The following is a 20,644-nucleotide window of genomic DNA, read 5'->3' as shown; positions in this document are numbered from 1 at the left end:
GATAGCTCTGCTTAGTTTGTGACTGACAGATTCGCTCTCCTCAAAAGCTGAGGTTCCAAACTCAAAAGTGGGCTAATAAGCACTAATAGCAAAGCCTTCGCTTGTGCTCAGAGCGGAATGCACCAGCATATGAATGATCCACGTCTTTTTTGCTCGTTAGTTTCCTACGAGCTCCTGCACGGTTGCAAGCCCCGCGTCGATCCCCAGGACGTCCTTGCCTTTAGGGACATTTTGGTGAGTATTTTCATCGCTATTTCTTTAAAATTGTTTTTTAGATTGCTTCCACTCCTTTCCTTCCTCTATATGCATCTGTCCACCTTTAATGGCTTTCCCTCTAAAAGAGGTTTGATGAAAGGTGGCCTATCTCTCTTTCCTCCTGTCGATGGTTTTGATCTCGTAGTCTCTCTGTTCACCCAGCGAGATGCTTATGCATTGTCATCTACTTGTTGACTTCGCTGCTCTTGTCTTAACACACTGAAGCTTCAATACTTCGGACAGTATGTGTGCTTCGGGATGCATGTGAATACCGCAGACACTGCAGCTGCTCGAGTTTTACGAGCAGATGACCATGGAGAAGACTGTCGTCTAACAGCACTCTTCCACGGGCTTAACTATAGTGGTATACACTCTTATTTTTATCGCATTCGCTCGAATTTCGCCTCTCATCTTTGCCTTTCGCATATCTCACTGTTTACCTTGGCACTGTGGACACAAGAAAGCATCCTGAGAACGAGCTTAGGGTGCCTAGCATTTATCTTCATTCGAAAGCCACAGCCCCTAGTAGAAACATATCATGGGAATTCTCTATGGCGTTTCATGGATTGTGTACGGAGCCCCCCAAGAGTCGTTTGGGCAACCTAGGGGCCTTTGAAGGTTCGATGGGGTCGCTCAGAAGGCCCTGCTTCTCCGTAATGCCCTCCGTTAAACGGGCAAAAAGGCTCCATTAATGTCCCATCGGATGTTGCAGCGGTGCATGTGAAGGCGAGAACACCTGAACTTGATTGATTTTTGTAGGGAGGTTGATCCGTGGTAGGGCTTTGTGAAGCGGGAAGGCAGTATTAATAAAAGCATATTGTGCAGCACGAATCAAGGAAAACACCGGAGCAGCCTGTTCTTTCGCCTTCAGAGGTATGCGCCCCCTAAAGTGCATATTATGCGGTGGCCAGGCCGCGTAGGAACATTCTGCTCTGTCTAACTTCAGCGTGCTTATGCAGCAATGCAGAATCATGCGACAGTGCGAAGACACACAAAGCAAACCCATAATTTTTTTTCAACATGCTTAGTTCGGTCGGGTGATGAGGAAATGTGAAGAAACCGGTTGATCCACATATTTGTGTTCCATCGTGAAGGATTCCGCATATATCCTTCTGTCGGCATGTAGCCACTGCAGCAATAAAAAGGCGGAAGGGTTCCAGCAGGACCCCGGACCGTTCAAAACAAAACCCAAACAAAAAATTGCACCTCAAACCAGTCAGAGCTACACAAAGCACATCTGCCTAGTTAGGTACCTATCTCCCCCGCTAATCACACAGCCAGTATTTGCAACGCAATCAGCTGAATCCGCTAGCTGGCTAGTAAACAAAGCTGCTGGCTGTGGGGCCAGCTAACCGCACAACGGCACCAGCTACCCAAAATGTGCGAGAGCGAGTAAAATCAATGAAGGTGAATTTCACGAAGCGGTAGTGCTGCTCGCCTGGAAGTAACCAAGCTTCATTTATTTCGTGCTGCTGTATGGGTGTATGGTCGCTTTTCCTTTGCCTATTGCTTGAAGTTGTTAACTGCTGCTGATTAGTGATGTTCAGGACTTGTGTTCGAACCGCAAGCTGATCGCCTCTTCCTAAAGGGGAAGATTTTCCCGCTCTTGCACTTCTTTGAGTGCGGATGATCGGTATCCCTGTCCTTGTATTCTTGTTCGTGTGCTTCTTCTCCATCTCCGTCTTTGCCCTCTTTACTTCTAGTGGTGCTTGGTGGCTTGTTTTCATCATCCATGGGCTCTGCTGTGAAAGGCTGGTCATGAGGCACAGTTGATGACGCTTCTTTCCTATACCCTTGCCCGAGTAAATTTCCTACTTCTGCGAGTCTCTGGGCGACAAAGCCATATAGTAAAGGAAAGGCTGCCCGCCGCTTTGCGTGTTCCCCGGACGAAGCTTCAATGCAGACCTTGCAGAACGCGTGAAATGAAGCCTTGGCGAAGACTCTACAGAGAGCACCGAAGGATGATAAAAAAAGGAAACATAATATACGACAGGAAGGAGATGCGTAGAACTACCGAGAAGGCTGTACAGGCATCCGCAGAGAAGGCATATTCGTGCATCGACAGGCAACTCATTAGCACACTAATGGACAGCTCGCAATCCAACCCAGAAGCAACGAAAAATAATCAGCAAGTGAGTACACGAGGACGGAGCAAACCCCAAAATCTACGCATGCAAAATCTGAATGCAGGATTTACCGAGTAAAGAAGTTGACGATATATTCGCTCAGATGCGCCTTGGGATCAAGTGTCCATACGAGCTCGATGAAACTTTTATCAGCGGCAAGGGGTACAAGAACAATTGCTCCTTCAAAGTACAGACGGAGAGTCTTGTTAGCCGGCATTGGCACCTCCTATTGAAACCCAACACAAACAGCTGAGCACGCCAACATGCAAGCTGAAGATCTTAAAAGGCAACAGCGCAGCTACAAAGTTGCTAGCACTCCTTCCAAGCCAGCAAATCAATCGAAGGGACGATGTTCAGGAGCAAACCAAGGCTTGCTTGTTATCGTGTTTCCGATCTTCTACCTGCAGCTCCTCTGCCGCCCACATGTTTCCCCCCCTCCCCATTCCTACAGCCCCCTATTCGGAAGAGCCTTACCAGAGGAATTCTGGGATTCTTGCTTCCTGCGTCTAGTGATGTTATGCGGATGAAGAACCTATTGCTATAGTCCAGGTCATCCGCGGCCCAAATTGCCACACAGCAATCTCTAATTCAAAGCACATACAGAGTAATCCCATGCCGCCTTTATCGAATTTCTACGCCGAATGCAAGCTGCATGGTTGATGGGTTGGCTCCCACACTATTTAGATCCCCACAGGATTACTACAGTCTCATTTCAGTCTAAAGAAAGTGAGCCTCAACGGGATAACCCAAATGCAGGGAAAAATACAGGCCCCAAAATCACGAAAATGGCAGAGCATACTAGTCCCAACATGCATTCTGTCAACCTAGGCAAAAGAAAAACTAACTCATCATGCTATCTCTTTTGAAGCAAAAAGCCACTGCCATGTATAAAAGACCACCCATAGCCATAGCGAATTGTCTGAAAAGACGCGCTAAGCTTGACTATGCTCATAAAGGAAACCCAGCAAAAGGCGCCCGAACAGAAGGACACGCAACGCACAAGGAATACAAATTTATCGTATGCATTGAGTCACCATGGTTTTAGCACAAGTGCAAAAGCGTTACTTTTATATCCAACCCATATTATCCGCAGCGCCTGTTGCCATCGACGCTCACGATACGTACATATTAATACACACATGCACTTCCCTTAGTCCCCTGCTCCTTCCCTTCCTTTGTCTTTCATTGAACTATGTTCATAGCGCCGCTCATTAGCTATATTCTCCTCTCCAAAAGTTCACCTGTTGTTCATTGGCCATGGAAAGTCAAGCTGTAGCAAATCAACTTGGTCAACCCGACCAAGTTGGTAGATCTTCTTGACGTCTCGCAAGCCCAACCTACCATCAACCGCGAAAAACAAGAAATCCGACTACGAAAAGGAGTCCACCCAACTAAAGGGCCACAGTGAGGCGAGGAAAATGACTGCGATCAGCGGGAATTGGTGCACATGTATTGCAAGTAAGACGGCGATTCAGAACAATACAGTCGAACAAAGGCAAGGATAACAGAATGCAGCACACTCTTACCAAAATGTGAACGTACATGAACATAATCGAGCGGAAGCAAAACAATTTTTAGGACCAAGGGACAAATGCAAACCTGAAAGAGAGGAGTAAAAAATCGGGGCATAAGTTGAATCTACAAAACACAACCAAAGCTGCTTCAGTACCTCAATTCTCCATATGCCATGTCTAAAGCATTTCTTTGTTCGCTATTCTTCGGAGTTGATTTGCTTAATGAAAAAGTGTGTTTTTCCTTACTTGACTGGGAATGAGTAGTACGGAATCCATTCCTTGTACAAGTCCATCTCGTGCAAGACAGAAATGATATTCAGAAGATTCGCATCTACTGTACCCTCGACCCTGAAACTAATCATTGTGCTGCTGCAGTGCCTCCTGAAGAAGATCCTTAGCTCGTTTGCCTCCTGTACAGCCAAAGTCCACGAGTCGTCAGCTGCCGTTATATCGCATGCAGTCAGAGTGCCGAGTGAGCGAAAACCAAATTGTTGTTGCACTCCATCACTCAATTTTTCCTCCAAACTCTCCAAACCCAATGACATTGAAGGAGCTGCATGCAGTTCCTTTGAATATGGAGGCGTAAACAACTCATCGTCTCCTGAATGATGAAGATGGTGATGAGGATGCTGCAGGTTCTGTTGTTGCTGCCGATGCGACTCCTTTTCATGTTCCGTGTCCTTTTTCTTGTGAATTGCAGATGCTTCTTGTAGGATTGACGACGTGACCCGCTTAAAGTAGCTTTGTCTCCTTCTATAGTGGAGACTTCCGCTCATCACCTTAAACATACTCATCATTTCGTTGTACTTGTACTCCACAAGAAGAAGATCCTCATCTTCCAACACTCGTTCCACGCCGTACTGTTGGGCAATACCCAAAACGACCATGTGGGCATCCCGCACCCTTTCCAGCCGCAGATTTTCAACAGCAAGTGCACGATCCAGCTCATAGGGTTGCATGCATTCGCAAACGTGGACGACTGTGTGCAGTGAGGAGCTCAAACCACAACAAGGTCCCTCGTTACCAATCCTCTCTCCAGCTAGAAAACCGGGGATGCAGCATGAATAACTCTTTTCCATCTCCTGCTGACGGCCTAGCAGACATTTGTGAACGACTGGATTGCTGCACTCTGGGGGTGAGCCTGATGACCGAGCCGTTGTTTCTGGCGTGGCTCCTGAAGGCATAGACGCCCCCAACTGAAAGGTCCCCTGCATGTCCGGAGGTGGTGTTGGCTGTGCGTTTGCAGCTGAAAGCTTACGGGGGGGGGAAGATATGGACCCGGTGTCTAGACGGCTGCTGGTGTCACCCCATGCAGAGCGCGAACTAGCGCCAGAAAAACTGGACTCTGTACCTACTGCTGCTGCTATTGGTGGTGGGCTTAGTAAGCGTGATGCGGCACTGTTCCACTCCACAGGTTGGGGTGACTCTCGTTGCCTGTTTCGTGCGAGCAGCGAACAGGTAGAGGGGGACTGTGTGATTCGCCCCGCAGCCATTTTCCCTCTTTCGCTTCCCCCAAGATACGAGTCGATGCGGGATGGTGAAGCAGAGCCAAAAGTGTTGGCTCAACCACCTAGCGCACGATTTGCTTGAAGATGACTGGACAGAATGCGAGAGGTGGATGCAACGAGGGTGAAAGAGGGGAAAGCAACCAGAGAGAGGAACAGAACACCTGATATGGCCTCAACAACACAGCCCATCAGCCTTTGAGGGATCTTGTGACTTTTAGGAAAGCGCCCATGTTGTTGTAAGCCCTTAAAAATATGGGACACTGCTGAGAATAAATTGCTGGCAACGGCAGCAGGGACGAAGAATGCTGACTCACGCAAATTGTCAAGTGTATCCCTGATCATGTTTCCTGGATCCAAATGGTTTCACTGGAGACACAGGAATGTGAGAAGACCCGCAAATCGCAGGAAATGCCGAAAGAAGTTTCAGCAGTCCTTGAAATTTCGGCCACAGAACATGCGGAGGAGAATGCCGCACATCGAGAAGCAGATATGCGGATCAATTTACATTATATTAGAATGGTATTCCAAAAGATTTTGAACGGGATGCTCCAAAAATGTGGCAGTCCTGGAAGAGGGGCCATGACTGCTGGGCAGCTCTATGGTAGCCAGGTATTCATACACAGTAGGAGGTGAGAGAGGAATGGTGAAATACACCAGCAATTGGCTGGTTTAATGATTTCTTCACTAAAATAGCAGGGAAGACAGCTGGGGGAATGCATAAGGGAGGTGATTCCTGGCGGACGGCTGCCGTACGGTGAGCGAAGCAACCGCGCTCAAAGTTGCAGAGCGAATGCGGTGCACCGAAGTTGCTGATAAAAGAGTACAGCGTCCGCAGAATTTCGCAATAATATAATCACTGTGACGGCTGTTTGAGCTACTTTCCTTCTTTGCTATCCGTTGCCGAATGCCCTCTGCCGATCTGTTCGTGTTCCCTCAGCAGCGGCTACTCAAAGTTGGTTCTTATCAAACACCTCTTAAACCTTCAAACAAAACAGCTCTAGCCTCTTCAATTAGCGGCCGGATATAAACGTCCATAAGTTCATTTTTTGAACAAGGGGCAGGTCAGAAAGCAACAAAAAGATGAAAGTTGCACGCATAGAGCATTGCGTAAAGAAAGCACTTGTAATAGATGGCAGCCAAGTAGCTTGTTGAAATATGACAGCAATGCACCTCTTCGCATTTCCACCAAAGTGTAGAGTCTTACTGTATCCTTTGAGCCAACAGGACGGAAAACGCCGAAGATACTTAACGGAGTCGGTGTAAAAATTAGCACCTTCAAACCCTCGTTTGCAACCATTTTATCCATGGTAATCCTTCGTGTGTGGCGAGATAAAGTGCACTTAAATAGTTTCTACTACGATACTCATTTTAACTCCAGATTAGTAAACGATCGACGAATAGATTTGTCCATACAGATTATCTATTTACAGTACTACTCACTCAACACAAAAGACGCAGTGCTGTGTGCCTTTACGGTAGGCTCTATGTGCAACCAGCTGTGAGTGCTTAGACTGTGCGGCTGTGCACACCCTGACTGTCCCTCTCCCCTCCTTTCGAGACTCTCAGGACAACGAGAAGGAAGAGCGAGACATTCGACACTCTTTTGGAAAAATCCCAATAAGTCTCCATTCTTCGTATGTAGTATGTAGTCAAGCTTTCCCCACGCAGACCTTAGATTGACGGTGGCATTTGGTGGCACCGCTGGCTTCGATGCAGGTGTTCTCTGCCTCTCCACTGGCTGTGGATGCAATGAGATACTAGGGTTCGTCCCCCTTAACAGTTGTCTGGTTTCGATAGTCTTTTGGTGACTCAGTAATCTGATTTTCTTTGACTTCAGTCTACAAGATGTGTATGGCTATGGAAGTAGACGGTGGCACAGCCCACATCCCTTATTGGCATGGCAAAAGCCGGTTTGCAAGCTGATGTGAATGCAGTTGCTCCGCAGCTGGTGCAATAAACCCTAAACCCAGCCAATAAAATGTTGGTGAGTGCGTCGCTTGGTGATGTTGTGGTGAGTAGAAGAGTAGGGCAGTGGTGAGATTCAGCAAGTTCTTGATGTTTTTATGCGCCAACTGGGGATTTACCTCGATTTGTACCTGAGATCAATAGAGGCGCAGTTTTCTTGCAGCAAGTCTATCGCATAGAGCGCGTCAATGGTGGCTCTATTTATGTAGGGGAAGTCATTTGCCTACAGACACTATATAGTCCAAGCCGTCAAGCACTCCCTGACTCGTCTATTATGTGGAGATCCGCCCAAGAGCAAGCTGTTAAAGACTGGAGAACGCTGAAGCAGCGGACTAATTAGTGTGGCTACGTGGCTTGAACCGTTTCCCTATATATTTTGGGAAATAGTTTTGTGTTTTATAAAACTCCGGATTGCGCTAAAAGTTGGAGGTGCCCGGGACTATCCGTGTTGGCAGCTAAAGAAGTTCGGAAGCTCTAGAGGTGATTCGCTGACTTTTTCAAGCAGGGAAATGACCTATATTGTGGTGCAGGTTTTTTGTTGCGCTTTGGGTCCAGCGCCTTGCTTCAAGGCCTTGAATGGAGTAGTACATCATGGATGACACCGGAGACAGCATTATGTCTTCTGTCTCCAGCGGGCGCTACTCGCTCACATATAAGATATACGAACAGATAATACGACTATTGAGTTTTCTACATCTTCGATATGCATGAGTTGTGGGGTAGAAAGCGTTTAAGTGTAGCACGACCCGCTACTAGCTCCCTACGCTACCTGTCGCTCCTTACACCTTTCGGAACCCTTAGGGGTGAGGCCAGGGAGGACGAAGGCTGAATGCTTTCGAAGTGGCACTTTGGAAACTTCGTGCTAATTTGTGTTTTGTGTTGGGTGCTAGGAGCGTTTTCTCGTAGAGGTCCTAGTGGAGGGAGCGACACCTCCTGGGCAACAAATGTGTCTCATAGGGGCTCGAAGGCAGCTGTTTCATGAGAGATTATCTTGCATGATACCGCTGTATTCGAGAGCGACTACATAGGAGTAGGTGCGCGTATTTTTCAAGCCTCATGCATGGCTTGGCATGGCTACGAAGAGACCGGGACCCCCTGGCATTCCCACAATACGCAATTTGCACAGGCGCCATACGGGCCTCATCTCAGCATCGTGTACCAGATGTCGAAATCCCCTTTGAAAGGATTCAAACTGCTGCGAGGAAAAGGCCAACTAAACCATTAACGGAGGCGCACCAGCCTCCAACGTGGCGCTGCGATTGCTGCTGGGCTGCATGCACAAGCACAGAAGCTTCGGGGTTGTGTCCGAATGGCCGTTGGTCTTTTGCTCCAAACAAAGATAACAAGAAAACGGTGCTCGCGCATGAAGAGAAAGCTGGAAAGCCACATGCACTGGGCAGCTTTCCCTGCTGCCACTGCTCCGGCCGCCTCCTTCGGGGCTCCCGGGGTGCATGCAAATCAGACGCGCGGCTTATTTGGCTCCTAGTTGCGGTGGCAACCCTCGAGAACCCATATTCAGCCGAGATCCGTGTGCACTGCTTTTCCTTGGCCGCTGAAAGTGGTCAAGGGGTATATACACACGGACCAGCCACTTTGCCACCTCCGATCCGAAAGACCGAGGGCCCCCTCTGAGGAATACGGGCGCTTCGTGGATCTCCTAGAATTCTTTCGAGGCCCTGCGCGCGCGCATGCAGCGCAGAAACCGAGCGTTCCCCACGCAAGATGGCTGACGCAATTCTGCGCAGGGAAATCAAGCGGCTCGTTGAGCAGCAGAAGGTCTTGAACCAGAGGCTGCAACGGAAGCCTCCTGGTACTCCGGGGGCGTCTGGAGCGCCGTCGGCTCAGAGGCCTCTTCCTACGGGAGAAGGAGGCGAAAAGGAGGATGCGACGGCAGCTCCTGCCTCGGGAGAGGCTACGGCAGCAGGCGGCCAGAAGAGACAGCAAAAAGTGCGTGAAAAAGCCTTCTGCCTAGCCTCAGTATTTGGCCTGCGCCGGTGTAGCTCCCTCACGAGGCTTCTCGACTAGCACCGGCTTCGTGCTTTTGTGCGTGTTCGCCGGGATTGTGTAGGCTGGCGGAGCCTCCCCCCCCACGTACGATTTTGAAGGCCCTGAATTTCAAGTAGCGAAACGGGTGAGGAGAGCTGCGCTGCTGGTAGTGTGATGCTACCGCGTGGCTGATCTTTCTGTACCCTGCCTTGAAGTGTGTTCATGACCATACTCCCGTGGAAGCATGCGCCTTGCGCTGCGCACCGCGTGCACCCAGTATCTCGACCGACTTGGGGTACTTCCGTCTTCTCAGCATGCAGTGCCGTGTCAAGGGTTGTCTCCTATTTCGTTTTGCATTTGTGGACTCTTTTTCCATGTAACCGCATGCCCGGCTTGTCTTCCACATCCAGTGCGTGATGCGTTCGCGGGGTGTATCCCTGTGTGAGGGCATCGCCGTTTTGGATGTCTGCTCAGCCAAAGGTCGAGGCGGACCCCACTTCGGCCACACGCAACAAGAGGATTTTCGGATTTTTGTCTTCTCACTTGAACAAGGCGAAGCAGCAGCTCGCAAAGGAGCGCGATACAGATTTCGTAAGGAACAGGCGCCCTCTCTTGTAGGCCGTCAAGAGAGAGAGAGAGTGTGTGTGTGTCGATATCTCTATGTACAAATATACATACCTGCCTACCTATTTGCACACCTATCTAGATATCTGCAGAGAGCTGTGCTCGGTGGATGGACGCCTCGCGCGCTTCCCCGCTTCTCTCATCCTTGGGTATTTGCAGCTCTGTTGAGTGCCCCCTTTGCATGCTGTTTGGCCTTTTGGGGGGGTGGCATCGGCTCCTCTATGAGCCAGGAACGCTCTTTTGGCGTTTTTGTGTGCCGTAGAAGCTCGCCGTGAGAGGCTTTTTAGTAGGTTTTTGGACATGTGGAACCTTGTGGTTGGCAGGCACAACGCCACAAAATGCAGGAGGAGCGAGTGAACTCTAAGCTCGAGTTAGCGCGCCGCCATCTGGCAGAGATTGCACTGATTCAGTGGCAAGAGCAGCGAAAGGAGGATGAAACAGAGCTTCTCAAGGTTTCAAACGAGTTGATACAGAAGGAGAACGATCTAATGGTGAGAGGCCAGTGCGCGGGAGCGACACCAGAGACCGCATGCAAAAGAAGCTCGGATCGCGCAGAGCAACGAGAAGAGAGTTTTTTTCCGTCCCTAGAAGCTCTCTTCTCGTTGCTAGGCGGTAACTGCGGCCGCTCCTTGTTGCAGCGGAAGTGCATGCGGTGCAGCGAAAAGACAACGGAGGGGCTGAAATCCCAGGGTTAAGAAAAGGCACCCTTCTATCTATTGGGCCTTTTGTCTGGCGTTTTGTTTATCACTGCTTTCTTCTGGCAGTTGATGTCGGTGTCTGTCTGCCTGTTTCTCTGTCTCTCTCGCTGTGTATGTACGTGTCTGTATATTTGTATGAAGCGTTAGACCGGTGCGCGTCTCCCTGTAGATTTTGCATGCATATATGTGCATGGCGTTGTGTGTACTTTTGCATGTATGTGCAGCGGTACCACTTGGTGCAGCATTACGTCAATATGGAGCACTTTGTTGGCACGGAGTGCGTCTAATTCTGGCCCCAGGCGGCTTCGCGCGTGTTGCGATTGCGGTGTATCGACAGCTAGCTCAGCTGCGCACGTTAGGGTGTTTCAACCGCTGGCGAGCGTCTTTTTTAATGCCGCGACCGTCAAACAAGGCCTGCCTACGCTGCGCTGATAGCGATCATGAATGCGCATGCACACCCTTTCGGAAGACTTTGACACCCAACTTCTGTGCATGTTCTGAGGACGTGTGCGCAGAGCACAGCCAACGCTTTTCTGGCGACCTGCTGAGTGGGATACACACACGCGGAGGCTGCAGCAGCAAACGAAAGTGTGGATCAAGGTGAGCGCGGGCAGTCTACCGAAGCAGTCTTGTCCACTTTCTCTCCTTTCTGTTATGCCGACGACATCCGTATACCTCGCTCGCTGTTGGTGTTCGCCCCTCTTTCTTTTAGACGCGCCAGGCGTATTCTTCGCCAGCGCGTATGTCGGAGGCTGCGACAGCGCATGTATGCGCATGGCCTCGTGCGCTGCACCCTGTTGCTCTGCCTTCGTAAATCTTGACGCCATGTTGGCTGCTGCCTGTCGCTGCCTCTGTTTTCTTGCTAGCGCTCTGAGGGGTAGGAGGGAGGGGGGAGGTGGAGGGGGGCTTGGGTTATGGAAGGGCAGAGGTGGAGGGGGTGCCTGGCTGCACAGGGGAGACTCTTTGCGCTTCTCCGACTTTATGTATGGCCTGCCGTGTTAGCGTGTGCCTGTCTCTGCTTTTTTGGTGTGGGAGGGGGACGCCTTTTTGTGTGGCTTTGAATGCACGGATTTGCGCGTTCAAAGTCTACCGTATACCTATGCATGCATGCCCTGTCGGTACTTTTTTGCCTGCCAGACGAAGATCAAGCACATTCAGGAGGCTGACTATACCGTCAGCGCTGGAGTCGAGCAGGAGGAGGGCACTGCTGGCGAGGCGCTGGGATCTCTAGAGGACGTAGCTGCCTCATCTGAGGTTGGCAGCAACAAGGAGGGAGGAGAAGCTCAAGATTGAAGGGAAGGGGTCGTAAGATAGCGGAAGTGCGAGGGGGCCGCCTGCGACTGTGCAGCTGCTGCTGCTGCGTTGTTGCTGCGGTTGGCGTTTGGCTTCCTGGTGGTGCCGGTGTATGTACAGTACCACCTGCGAGTAGAAGACGGAGGGAAGGGGGAGGGGGTCTTGTTCTTCGAGATGAGACATTCGAGGTTCTGCACAGTATTCACTCAGCGGCACGCATGTCTCAGCAGAGTCTACATGAGGGGGGAGTTTTCTGTGGACAGGAGCTTCAGTGAGCTCTCAACCGTACGGCATTCAAACGTGAAGCAGAGCAGCACCAGCGCAAATATCGTCGAACTACGGGAAGCTGCCGCGATGGTCGTTGGTCCCACCACGCACGCCTCCCGCTTGTTCAGCTATTGCCCAAGGAGTATTGGCGGCAGGCAGGTGATCGATCGCGCAAAAAGACGGCTAAGGACGCTTCGAAACACGGGGGCGTTGATTGGTGCTGGTTTCGTTCTAGAGGCACGCACCGGCGCTTTGTGCAGCCGAAAGATCTTGAGGCATAGGCACCGAAGGGCCTTTGGTGTGTGTGTGCATGTCTCTATTATAGGCGCATTGGGGGGCTTTTTCGTACGGTGCTGCTGCATGCGCAGCAGCAGCCCGTACAAAAAATTCCCTCGGGGTGCTACTACTACTATGTATGTACATACGGTTGGCGGAAGGGGCCGTTGTTGGCGGGTGCTGTGAAGTGTGCGGTATGAGGAAGGCACGCAGAGCAGGGCAGCTTGGACGTGTCTTTCTTTTGCTGCTTTGTCTAAAGACGGGTGGAGGCAGAAAGAGGGGGTTGCTGCCGCAAGGGTTGTATCGGACGTATAGGGATGGCTATATATACGGGCCTGTGAAGGCTTCTTTCTTTGGCGAGCATGAGTGAGGCTTTTGCGTCTCGGAAGAGTCCTCTATGTTGTGCGACTCTATGCAGGAGGAGGACTACTTTAAATGTGGCTGAGTGCTGCTGCTGCTGCAGCCTATCTATTTTACAGTCCTCGTTGCATGTGCTGCATGTCCGTATGTGGTGTCTCTTCGTGGACAAGCCTTTTCTGTGCATCATACTCACTGCTAACGCACGACACGCTACCAGACTGACTGTAGAAGGAAATATCCCCTTCGAGATTTCCCGCCGGTGTGCATGCAACGATGTAGCGCCAGCCCCTCATGACCCACCTATCTACCTACCTACCTACCCCCTGCTATCCACCTAGGCCCTAGATCTATAATATATATATATATATAATATATACATGTGCATACACATCCTAAATATCTTTATCCTTCGTTCTTTGCGGTGACGATACATTATCCCAAAGTTCGTTGGAAGTCGTTCAGTAGTTGAGCGCACTGCAGTTTGCTGATGACACGCCGGTCTCGCGCCCTATTGAGAACCTGCGGAAGATTGACAAATCGCACAGACACCGAAGAAGGGCAAAGCCCCAAAGTCACGCAGCGCAAAAACATATGCATGCAGGCAATGCATTGCGACACGAGCTGCACGGCAAGGACCGAAGCAAGCCTTTACGCGCATGCCGCTATAGGCAGACATCCTGCCTTGTGAAGACGCAGGGAAGGGCGAGGAAGGAGGGGAAAGACGAGGAAGGAGGGGAGAGACGAGAAAGGAGGGGAAAGACGAGGAAGGAGGGGAGAGACGAGAAAGGAGGGGAAAGACGAGGAAGGAGGGGAGAGACGAGGAAGGAGGGGAGAGACGAGGAGGGAGGGGAGAGACGAGGAAGGAGGGGAAAGACGAGGAAGGAGGGGAAAGACGAGGAAGGAGGGGAAAGACGAGGAAGGAGGGGAACGACTCGGGTTCATTCAGTGCATCAGGCTTAAGTGCTGCAGGAATTTTCGCTGCAAGAAATTCACCTCCTGAACGACGGACAAGGTCTGCATGCGAGGCGACTTCTCGGAAGCGACCAAAACTGGGGCCTGACAACTGATGGAAACGCAGCACAAATGGATTGCATTCAATTGGCTGTATGGACACTGCTTGAAAGCTGCTGGTGTTTACCCAGCGTGCGCTGAAAATTTACTCCTGACCTCTGCACTGCAGCCGCCGTGACATGCGGAGGCATCACTACGACTCAACATGTAGAAGCCTATTTACATGAACACATACATACACCTTTGCCCAGACGCAGCGGCCGGCGCTGATAGACAAAGGGTATACCCCCAAGAAGCTGACGATAAGAATTGCAGGCTTTTGTGCATGCAGCACAGGCACAAAAGCACCATCACCGAACTCGACGACAGAGGCAGTAGTTGCAACGCGGCTGCTGCTAGGAATGCAGGGCCCCCCCTTCCCCTTCCCCCCCCTGTCAGAGCATGCTGCATCAGAGAACAGTCGCCCTCGATCGACCTCGAAAGAGTATTTTCCCCGCCTTCACAGCCTGTGGTCAAGGCACAGGAAGGCGCAGCCAGAGCAGCAGGGAGCAGTGCCTCGCTTCCTTCTTCGAATGCTGTCTGCCACTCACTTGTGGGTAATCACTATGCGGCAGCTGCCCTCCAGCAGCTGCGGCTCCCCATCAACTTGCAGCGGCAACGATCCTCTGACGTGCAAGCACACGCTGCGCCCTTGACACAGGCGCACAGCCTTGGCCAGACCAACCTGCAACAAAAGCAATGGCGCAATGACACGAGTTGTTGGAGAAGACTCGCGGAGAAGGACGCTGCCTTGTCAAGGGGAAAGGGCGCAGGGAGGAAGGAACTCAGGCAAAGGCAAACTATGCGTGTGTAGGCATTTGAGTACAGACACGTGTTCATCTGGCACAGGCTCACAAATAGAAAGCACTGCCTGTGCACACCTAGACAAAGCACCCGTAGAGCAGAAGACACAGCATGAATTGCGGACACACCACAGGAGCAGCAAGAGCATGCAGCAGCCGCAACACACCTGAACTTGGCCTAGATGGAATAGGCTCTTGAAGGCGACGACTTCAATCAGTCCGTCGTCAATCTTCTGCGGCTTCCAATGGCCAAAGTGCTGTTGTTGCTGCTGCTGCTGTTGCTGCTGTTGCTGCTGCTGTTGTTGCTGCAGTCGCGCTGCCAGAGATGGCAAATGAGAGGCAGTCGAAGGCTGCTGATCTCTGACTCCCAGGCTGTTGCCTGCGCCCCCCGATGGCGTTCGAATGCGGGAAGAAAGAGGTGGATCCTGCAGCCTCCGCCGTCGATTCTGTTGCTGCTGCTGCTGTTGCAGCTGCTGCTGCTGCTGCAGCTGCTGCTGTTGCGCATAATCTCCACTGAGTGTGGCCTCTTCCTCCTGAGTCCAGCCGTCGCTGCGGCTCCGCATCTCCTTATCTCGTGGGGTTGCTTGTGGCGTTCGCGCAGCACACTGCTCGCCATCATCCCGCTGCAGCGGAGGCTGGGGAGGCGCTCCAGCAGCCAGCTGAGCTGCTGCAGCAGCTCGTTGCTGTCCAGGGCTTGGAGGAGCAGAAGCGGCAGTGCAGAAATCAGCGCGGGAAGCTTTGGCAGCTGCAGGAGCAGCACCTCCCGCGGCTGCACCACGCCGACGCTTGTGTGTGTGACAGTGCCTTCGCCACTGTCTGTCCACCTCCATGGCTGAAGAAGACGAATCCGAGGAGATTCCGCGGCTAAAACTCGTCATGCGCGAGTGGTGGTGGAGGGGGTTGGTGTAGTGGTGTGGCTCGTGAGGCAGCATCACGTGCTGCTGCTGAGGCTCCGCGTCGCCCCACAACATGACACCCCCTGCAGGCCGCATGCAAGACACGCCGTGCATGCAGCTCGCAAAAGGCTGCTGTCGCGACTGCTGCTGCTGCGCTGCAAGATCGTGATGATCATCGGCGGCTCGCACTGCCCATTCCTCTCAGTGCAGCACGAAAAAACGCATGCGAGACTCAAAAAATTGCAGCGCAGCATGCAAGCATGTGTGCATGTACACCGGCTGGGAGACACACAGCATCAGAAGAGGGACTATAAGCAGCGCAGCACCACCAAGAGCAACAACGCCTCCAGCGAACCTGCAAAACTCGGAATATTCACGATGCAAATGCCCTCGACTCCTTGAGGCGGCAGTGGAACCTCCTGCCCATCACAAAAAAGGGCTTGAATTTCAAGGGAAGCAGCACGAGACCCCAAAAAGTCTCTGAATCCAACTTCGCCATAAAGAAATTTATTTCCGAGCTGAAAAGCGTCCATGCAGACACACAAGCGGCATCCTATGTGACATATGCGCGTGAAAAGAAGCCCTCTGGAGAGGCAAGCGGAAGCTCGAGCAGCGTCACGCGTCCACCTGCCCCATGAACGGCCACCATGCGAAGCGGCAATTCCCTTACTCATACATACACACATAATATATACACACAGTACATACGTACACATGAACGTGGACAGATATGCAGACGAACAGATTGCACTCATAGCGGCAGCTCCCATACACCCATACATACACATACACACACGTAGATAGATAGATGAGGAGCAACAGACAGCACGCGGAGCGGCAGTTCCCATACACACATACATACACACATAATACATATATATACACACAAACGTAGAATGATATGCAGACAAAGAGATTGCACTCATAGCGGCAGTTCCCATACACACATAATACATATATATACACACACAAACACACGTAGACGGCTATACAGACAGCTCCATATACACAAACATACACATGGAAGCAAGCAACACCCCTGCTGACAAAATGCATGCCGCAAAACTGCCTTTTTGCGGCTAGAAAGATGACCAACAGCATGAGGGACGGCCAGAAGCCTTCTTTTTGGAGGAGCACAAGCGTTGAAAAGCGTTTGCAAAAAGGCAACACAGTTATGCATCGCCTTGTGTGCTGGAGGCTTAATACTTACTCTCGACTGAAACAGCTCGGGATTGCCTTCCCGCAGTCTGTGAAACTTGAGGGCAATGCGAGCAGCGACACCGACATCTAAATAGTTGGAGAATGTGCTGCTCACAAGACGGCCACTGCTTCCAGACACTGCGCCACGAAGAAAAACACCCATGTGAGAAGCAGCCGCAAGAGCAACTGTAGCTGTGAGGAAGCAGAAGGCAGAAGATTCGACGGTGGGAATAGAGAGGTGGTGATCGGGGGGGGGTTCAAGCAAACTACTGACTGTGTAGCCTATCTAGGAGTATTTATTCCAACCAACAGAGAGCGGCTGGCAGCACTGCAACGTGTGTTTCATGCCAGAATCGCACATGCAACAACATCCTAAAAGGTTCCTCACCTTCCACATTCCATATATCCAGGGCTGAAGGAACTGCCCTCCGGATCTTCAGAAGATGCTAAAACAAGCGCAGAATATCTATGTAGAAATAGAAATATAGATACATATATATAGATACATATATATATATATATATACGTATTTGGTAGGTAGGCACGCCATACATGCACAAGACAGAATCTTGCCGGCAGCGTGAGCCACAGTACTGACGAAGGAATGCCTTTTCTGCATACCTCTACAATATCGCCGTCAAAACTCATACCCCAGCCTAAGACGTTGCTCAAGTCATTTCCGGTTCCTAAGGGGCAAATTGCCACCGGCACAAAAGCGGAAGGCTGTTTCTGCTTCTGCTGCTCCTGCAAGAACAGAGGCTGGGGCTCATGCTGGTGCTCCTGCTGCTCCTGCTGCTCATGTTCATGCTGCTCATGCTGCTCATGCTGCTGCTCCTCAGATTCGCCTGCTTCTTGGCGACAGAGTCGGCAATGCGTATGACTTGGGGGGGGGCCCCCCGATCGGGTACTACTACTACTACTACTACCACCACCACCAGTAGCAGTTGCAGTAGTAGTGGTGGCTGAGGGGGCGTTACTCTGAGAAGCAGAAGGCAAGCTCTGCTGCGCAGTCTGCTTCTTCTGGCTGGCAACCCCGCAGTCATCGAGGTTCTGCAATCTCGCAGGAGAGTCGGCGTTCTCCTTCTGGGGAATGCGATACACCTTCTGTATGGCATCAATAACCCACCCCACAGTGCCGTCTCCCCCACACACTAAGACGCGCAGTCTCCTTCTGAGCGCGAGGGGCCTAAAGAGATGCAGCGCACGCTCTGGACCTTCTTCCGCTTGGATATCTACAACCTGCGGCAGGAGGCGTAAGTTGGCAAGGAAAGCGACAGGATCGGAGCATGTTTCTCCACACCAACAGACGGCGCAGGCGAGTCGTTCCTGCCTGTTTCCAGTCACGGGGTGCGCATGCATGCGTGCGTGCATGCATGCGTGCATGCAGCGTTTTTGGAGTCTCTCTCTGGAGGCCCGAGCAAGCCCCACACAGAGAGGGAGAGAGAGACACACACACACGTACACATACACCGGAGAAATTCAGCAGCAAATTCGCACCACGGTAACGCACCTGCAGAGGATTCAGCCTGTAGAGGAGCTCCTTGTAGAGGGTTCTGCCCACTTGACCACCACTCTTGCAGTTGACAAACACCAGAACGGGAGTCACCTCCGCTCCATGCAGCAGTCTCTGAGGCTGTCCTCTTAGACGCCACACGGGAGCCTTGGGTGGGAGGATCTCCGCCAGTGCCTGCTGCAGCTGCGCGATGCGCGCTTTCTTGCCGTTGTTACTGCTGCTGCTGCTGCTGCTGGCTTCATCCTTCGAGGCGGAAGCAAAAAGCCTCTTCACGGCGCGTTCCTCTGCATGGACTGCGGGGGATGCGACTGGATCGCGCACAGAAGAAGCATCCGCTGCATCTGGAGATTCGGGAGGGGAGGCTGAACGACGCTGCCGATTGCGAATCGCTCGGAGTCTCAGGGAAGAGGGCTCCTGCTCCTGCTGCTGCTCCTGTTGCTGCTCCTGGTAGTGGTGGCACACGTGCCTGTGGCTGCTGCTGCTGCGACTGCAGGAGGAGCACGACATGCGACTCGAGCTCCTGCTGTATCCGCCACTGCTGCTGCTGCTGTCGCTATCGCCGCTGGTGTATGGACAGCTGCTGGCGCCGCTGTTGCCACTGCTTTCGGTTCCCCCAGCGAGCGCTCTGAAGCCTTCAAGATGCTTTCCCAAGGCTCTCAAGATATCCTGCGGTCTGTGCTGCTGCAAAGACAGCTGGTTCAGATATGAGGGCGTCAGCTGCTGCTGCTGTTGCTGTTGTTGTTGAGACTCCGAACAGCACGCAGAGGCAACGGAGTCTGCAGTCGCAGGGTTGGAGGTGTCGCTACACCGGGGGAGCGGGGGTGTTGCTCCAGCGGCAGCGTCTGAAGCCGCTGTCTCGACATCCGCGCTGTTGGTGCTTCCTGTGCCAGACGCCCCCGTCTCTGCAGAAGCAGACTCAGGAGTTGGAGCTGCTGAAGTGTTGCAACACTCTGGTGGAGAAGGAGAAGGCTTTACCCTGCTCCTTTCGGAGATGCCTCCATCGGCACCCCCCCCAGCGTCGTCGTCCACCGACATCTGCTGCTGTTGCTGCTGTTGCTGTTGCTGCTGCTGTTGCTGTTGCTGCTGCTGTTCTTGCTGCTGCTGTTCTTGCTGCATTTGCTGCTGCTGTTGCTGTTCTTGTTGCTGCTGTTCTTGCTGCATTTGCTGCTGCTGTTGCTGTTCTTGTTGCTGCTGTCCTTGTTGCTGCTGTTCTTGTTGCTGCTGTTCTTGTTGCTGCTGTTCTTGTTGCTGCTGTTCTTGTTGCTGCTGTTGTTGCTGCTGTTCTTGTTGCTGCTGCTGCTGTTGCTGCTGCTGCTGCTGCTGTGAGACGCTGCCGCCACGTGCATTCCTAAGGGACCCCATGAGGGAGGCATTGATGCGCTTCATCTGACGTGAGACGCTTTGCTGCAGCAGCATGCCCATGCTGCGCAGGCCCCTCATGGCAGCAACCACCCCCCCCCCCTCTCTGAGCGCGGCAGCAAGCCTTAGGAGCACGTGAGGGCTGGCTGCGGCGGAAAGGAGAGGCGTTACGGCGGCGGGGGGGAGCATCAGCAGGCGGAGCGACCCCATGTCGCAGACAGCTGGCAAGAGGGAAAGGCACTCTGAGTGGACAGTGCGCGCGCACCACAGACACCGCATGCCATCCAAGCCGAAGGTGCTGCTGCATGCAAGCCCACAGCAGCAACAAACGGCGTCGGCAGCGAGCGCCCCCTCCACCAGTTGATGTCGCAGCGCGGGAGCCGCAGAAAAGGCGGCGGCTGCCGCGGCGGCTGGAGCTGCGGGCGTTTTGCAGGGCAGAGAGTCGCATGCAGCGAGACAGGTTGCGTGGCAGGCGCGTCGGCAGATGGAGCATTCCCAGCCCTTGTTTCTGTAGATCAGAAAGCCGGAAATAAGCTCCCTGCACATGCAGCAGTATTTGGGGCTGGACGCCGAAGCAAAGCCATCCCATGCATGCACGGGGTGCCGCAGGGGGGGCCCCTGGGGGCCCCTCGGAGTGCTGGGGGTGTTGTACCGGCTGACGCGACAGTGCCAGTAGACGAGCGAAATCAGGAGGACGAGCAGGAGGGCGCCTCCCAGCGACACGCATATCTGCAGGAGCTGAGAAGGCATGCGCGAGAGAGAGGCGAAGACGGAGGCTCCCACGTAGCTGCTGCTCTTTATCCCCAGCTGCAGTAGAACTTGCAGCCACCAGTGCAGCAACTGCAACAAGTAGGCAGCCAAGGATGGACAGTCCGCATCTCCGTAGTAGGCACACCCGCCTTCTTCTGCCTCAGAGCCCCCAAACAGAGGCATGCTCGCCGAGAGAGACAT

The 20,644-nt window shown here is 52.4% G+C and overlaps 3 protein-coding genes across 3 annotated transcripts; 1 reads left to right on the top strand and 2 right to left on the bottom strand.

Annotated features, from left to right (window-relative positions):
• Positions 1-1,788: 1,788 nt before the first annotated feature.
• On the bottom strand, positions 1,789-5,388 carry LOC34617391. Its single transcript, XM_026335336.1, has 6 exons — positions 4,714-5,388; positions 4,142-4,626; positions 3,623-3,718; positions 2,856-2,964; positions 2,453-2,604; positions 1,789-2,197 (listed from the first exon to the last, which is right to left on the bottom strand). Exons 1-6 carry the CDS (start codon positions 5,386-5,388, stop codon positions 1,789-1,791), a joined length of 1,926 nt encoding a protein of 641 aa, XP_026191121.1.
• A 3,702-nt stretch (positions 5,389-9,090) lies between these two features.
• On the top strand, positions 9,091-11,969 carry LOC34621724. Its single transcript, XM_022734919.1, has 7 exons — positions 9,091-9,315; positions 9,437-9,499; positions 9,829-9,945; positions 10,302-10,469; positions 10,901-10,953; positions 11,192-11,276; positions 11,814-11,969. The coding sequence occupies exons 1-7, from the start codon at positions 9,091-9,093 to the stop codon at positions 11,967-11,969; spliced, it is 867 nt and encodes a 288-aa protein (XP_022590891.1).
• A 498-nt stretch (positions 11,970-12,467) lies between these two features.
• On the bottom strand, positions 12,468-20,644 carry LOC34621725. Its single transcript, XM_026335335.1, is given in 11 exon segments — positions 12,468-12,798; positions 15,386-15,704; positions 15,977-16,139; positions 16,832-16,959; positions 17,210-17,267; positions 17,443-17,666; positions 17,748-18,060; positions 18,476-18,706; positions 18,842-19,282; positions 19,500-19,522; positions 19,525-20,644. Coding segments are annotated over 11 exon segments (3,351 nt in total).

The sequence above is a fragment of the Cyclospora cayetanensis genome, unplaced genomic scaffold, assembly GCF_002999335.1.
Source record: "Cyclospora cayetanensis isolate NF1_C8 unplaced genomic scaffold, CcayRef3 CcayRef3_contig_66, whole genome shotgun sequence".
Taxonomy (NCBI): domain Eukaryota; phylum Apicomplexa; class Conoidasida; order Eucoccidiorida; family Eimeriidae; genus Cyclospora; species Cyclospora cayetanensis.
Note: the sequence above shows the minus strand (reverse complement) of the source record. Positions and strands in the feature narration are given on the sequence as shown.